We start from the raw sequence: 3,271 nt of genomic DNA on the forward strand, positions 1-3,271 counted from the left end.
GAGATTCACGCCCTCCATTGTGGACGGATCGATAATCGTTTAGTCGCACATTACACGGGAAATACCACGAGATTACGACACCGATATAATCGCGTGAATGCGTAGAATGTCACGGGATTGATTTGTAAGAAACTTGTTAAAGTTCTCAATGACGTAACAAGGAGATGGATCGGTTAATGAATCGGCTAAGACGAGGCTAATGAAACTAGGAAGAGGATGCCAACTCGGTTCTTTTTTGGAATTTGAAAAATGAGAAGAATTTAAGAAATGCGATATACAGGGAGATTTTTTCTCCAATCGTTTATTTCCTTGTTTCCGTGTACTTGTCGTCTGCTCGCTCAATGCCGCGATTTAATGAAGGGACGAAGCCAAGATCACGTACATCAGTATAACACCAAACACCTATGTTAAACATTTTATGAGTAAATTTGTGCACGAAGAGGATAGTTTTCTTTTTCATATAAATTATCTTTTCAATTTTAGTATGTTTCTAGTAGCGCGGGAATAGACTGTCGGTAAGGTCTGTCGAACAAACATCATAAATTTCATAGAAACAATTAATTTTTCAATAGCACATTTCAATTCCTAAATTAAATAAGTAGAAAAATACGAAAAGACAGTTCGATAGTGTCCATCTGTTCTTCGGTTTCAAAATTCTATGGTAATTTCCACGCGCAGTTCTCGAGTTACTCGAGCTTAATTGAAACATCAGAAATTACCGAGAATGGAAATCGGTTGTCCATGTTAAACAAGCCGAAGACTCTGATGCGTAACGGTTGTATTCGAAGATACACGCCCAATTCGATCGCTTCCTAAAAATGAGACAAACGTGCTTTCGTTCCAGTCGAGTCTTTCATTCATTCGATTAAAGTATCGGGGCGAGTCGAACAAAATGTTACTTCTTCTCATGTGATACGGGAGGACGTGATTCGTACAAGAGCTTCGATCGCTCGAAATCGATGCTTGGGATTTCGAAATCGACTCACGGTAAAAAATTCGTTGCGTCTGAATGCGGAAGTTCCCATCGAAAGCACTATTCTCGCCAGCGCGTTCGCCTGTGGAACAGATTTACGCGACATTAAGAGAGCGTTTGCACGTCGACACGCTTACCTGATCGCACGTCAAGTGACAGACGCGACTTGCAGCGATAATTTGAACCGACAGGTATACGAGTATTACACACTGAAGAATAACTGTCCTGGCTCTGTTCACCGTGTAAACAGCGAAGAAAATGTACATCAGAATGTCCATTAACAAGCACGCGAGCCAACAGAGCAACTGCGGACTGTAGTGGGAACTGAGATATTTGGTCGCGTCGGTGAGACACCGATGCAATCGCTGAAGATGTAAGATCGTGAGTTCTTCGGGCGCGTTCACGCCGACGGTCACCCCTATGCAGAGAGAAAGTCGATATATCGTATAAATTAAAGTTGATGATGATCAAATGATTAAAATGCGATTAAAAAAATATATATTTTAGAGTAAAAAATACACACATATCTGACGGTAGATGGAGAAACGCTCATATACATCAGATCGAACACTTTCGAAATTCCTCCGCTATTTTGCCAACAATTATGCGTAGAATTTCGAGTTATTTATTAAAGAAGATTGGCGAATAGTACTGAGAAAAAATGTTTGATACTTGTAACTACAATCGCTAATGATAAAACTACGATTGCGATAGATTATGGTGAAAGAAGGACATTTTATTACATTCTACTGTAATAATAATCTTATATGTTATTACTAAAGAACAACTAAAAAATATAGTTGGAGCCAAAACCAAACTCTCTATAATTTTAGTTGGATCATTCATTCTTTTCTTCTCAGTGTGGCGATATACTCGTTTGCAAAACAGGTTATTTCTGTCAGTGAAAGAAATCTAAGAAAGATCGTTACCGATCGTTTTATCTGTCACATCTGCGATCTGCGTGTTTTTCCACCTACCTTCCCTGTACATAATAAACTGACTTCGTACTTCGCACGTGATAATTCGAGCAACGTTTATCAGTGGACACGGTGACTCGTTGATGACTCGACGACGTCGCGGCATCGGACGATCCGCAACACAGCTGATTGACGAGACGGAACCTGCGACGCAACGCGTCGTACAGGAAGCAGAATTTTGCGACCTCCGTGGAGAACGCGGCGCGCATGAAACTCATAATCGCGATCGTGTGCCATCCAATTTTGTCATCCATGGCGTACCTCACGTGCACGCCGTACAGAGCCCAGACTAGGTGGACGCCGAACAACACCAGCCACTGGACGCGACGATTCACGGGCGGCCCGCTGTTGACGTCCGCCCGGCGGCGGTAGTGCCGCGTCAGATCGTCGAATTTGCGCGCGGACGCTACGGCGCGCTCAAAGTCCAGGTGACACAGGCACGACAGCACCGTCGTCAGGATCATGAAGAGGCTGCGGGTGTACCGATCGACCTGCTGCACCGCGCAGCCGACGATCATCGCGCCCGCGGAAACGCATTCGAGTAAGCTGCTCGCGTGATACGCCGCCGCGCAGTACACGCCGCACGCGACAACCGAGTAGAGCATCAGCGGACGGAAACGCGTGGCCGCTGTCGCCGGCGTGGAGTCGTCCTCTCGGATCGTGTGCGGATGACAGCCGTAAACGCGAGACGCGTACAGCAACCATCGGCAGTTTTCCAGCATGATCGCGCACGGGAAAAGCACGGGAAAAGCACGGCGCCGCGACTATCGTTCCACCGCCCCGCCGCGACTGACTGGCTTTCCCGTCTGTGCTTCGCCACATCGCCGGCCAGATAAAGTGCAGATAAGCCCGCTCGTTACCCCGGTCGCGCGGGCGACAACATAATAACGGCGATTTCTTTCTATCGCGTGTGGATTACTCGTGTGGACGCGGCGAAAAGAAGCGCGGGGATGATTTTTCACCGCCACCCTTCTTCTCCATCTCTCTTCTCTCTCGGCGATTGAGAGGAGAGAGAAAGAGGGAGGCGAGGGAAAACGGTTTGCGAATTTTCCTCCGCTCGTCGTATTACACAACTCGCCGGCTATACTAACAAGTACTCGTTTATACGAACGTTATCAATGCGCACACGCAATGCCTATTACGCCGTTATTTGTATTAGTAACGATCAGATAGCGCCGGAACGCACGCGATCCGTCGATCCTAAGGGTTCGTAATGGATCCCACGGCGTAATGGTAATTACCTCCGTCATTATCGTTACTATTAATAATATTCCTTTCTTTTTTCTTTCTACGTTCTTACATCATCGCTATCGTTATCGTT

The 3,271-nt window shown here is 46.0% G+C and overlaps 1 protein-coding gene across 1 annotated transcript; it reads right to left on the reverse strand.

The window, feature by feature from the left end:
* Positions 1-296: 296 nt before the first annotated feature.
* On the reverse strand, positions 297-2,734 carry LOC116840931. Its single transcript, XM_032808290.1, has 5 exons — positions 1,982-2,734; positions 1,111-1,391; positions 987-1,055; positions 720-812; positions 297-402 (listed from the first exon to the last, which is right to left on the reverse strand). The coding sequence occupies exons 1-5, from the start codon at positions 2,670-2,672 to the stop codon at positions 352-354; spliced, it is 1,185 nt and encodes a 394-aa protein (XP_032664181.1). The 5' UTR covers positions 2,673-2,734; the 3' UTR covers positions 297-351.
* Positions 2,735-3,271: the final 537 nt, after the last annotated feature.

The sequence above is a fragment of the Odontomachus brunneus genome, unplaced genomic scaffold (assembly GCF_010583005.1).
Source record: "Odontomachus brunneus isolate Ranch 3 - 2012 unplaced genomic scaffold, Obru_v1 Obru_scaffold_013, whole genome shotgun sequence".
NCBI lineage: Eukaryota > Metazoa > Arthropoda > Insecta > Hymenoptera > Formicidae > Odontomachus > Odontomachus brunneus.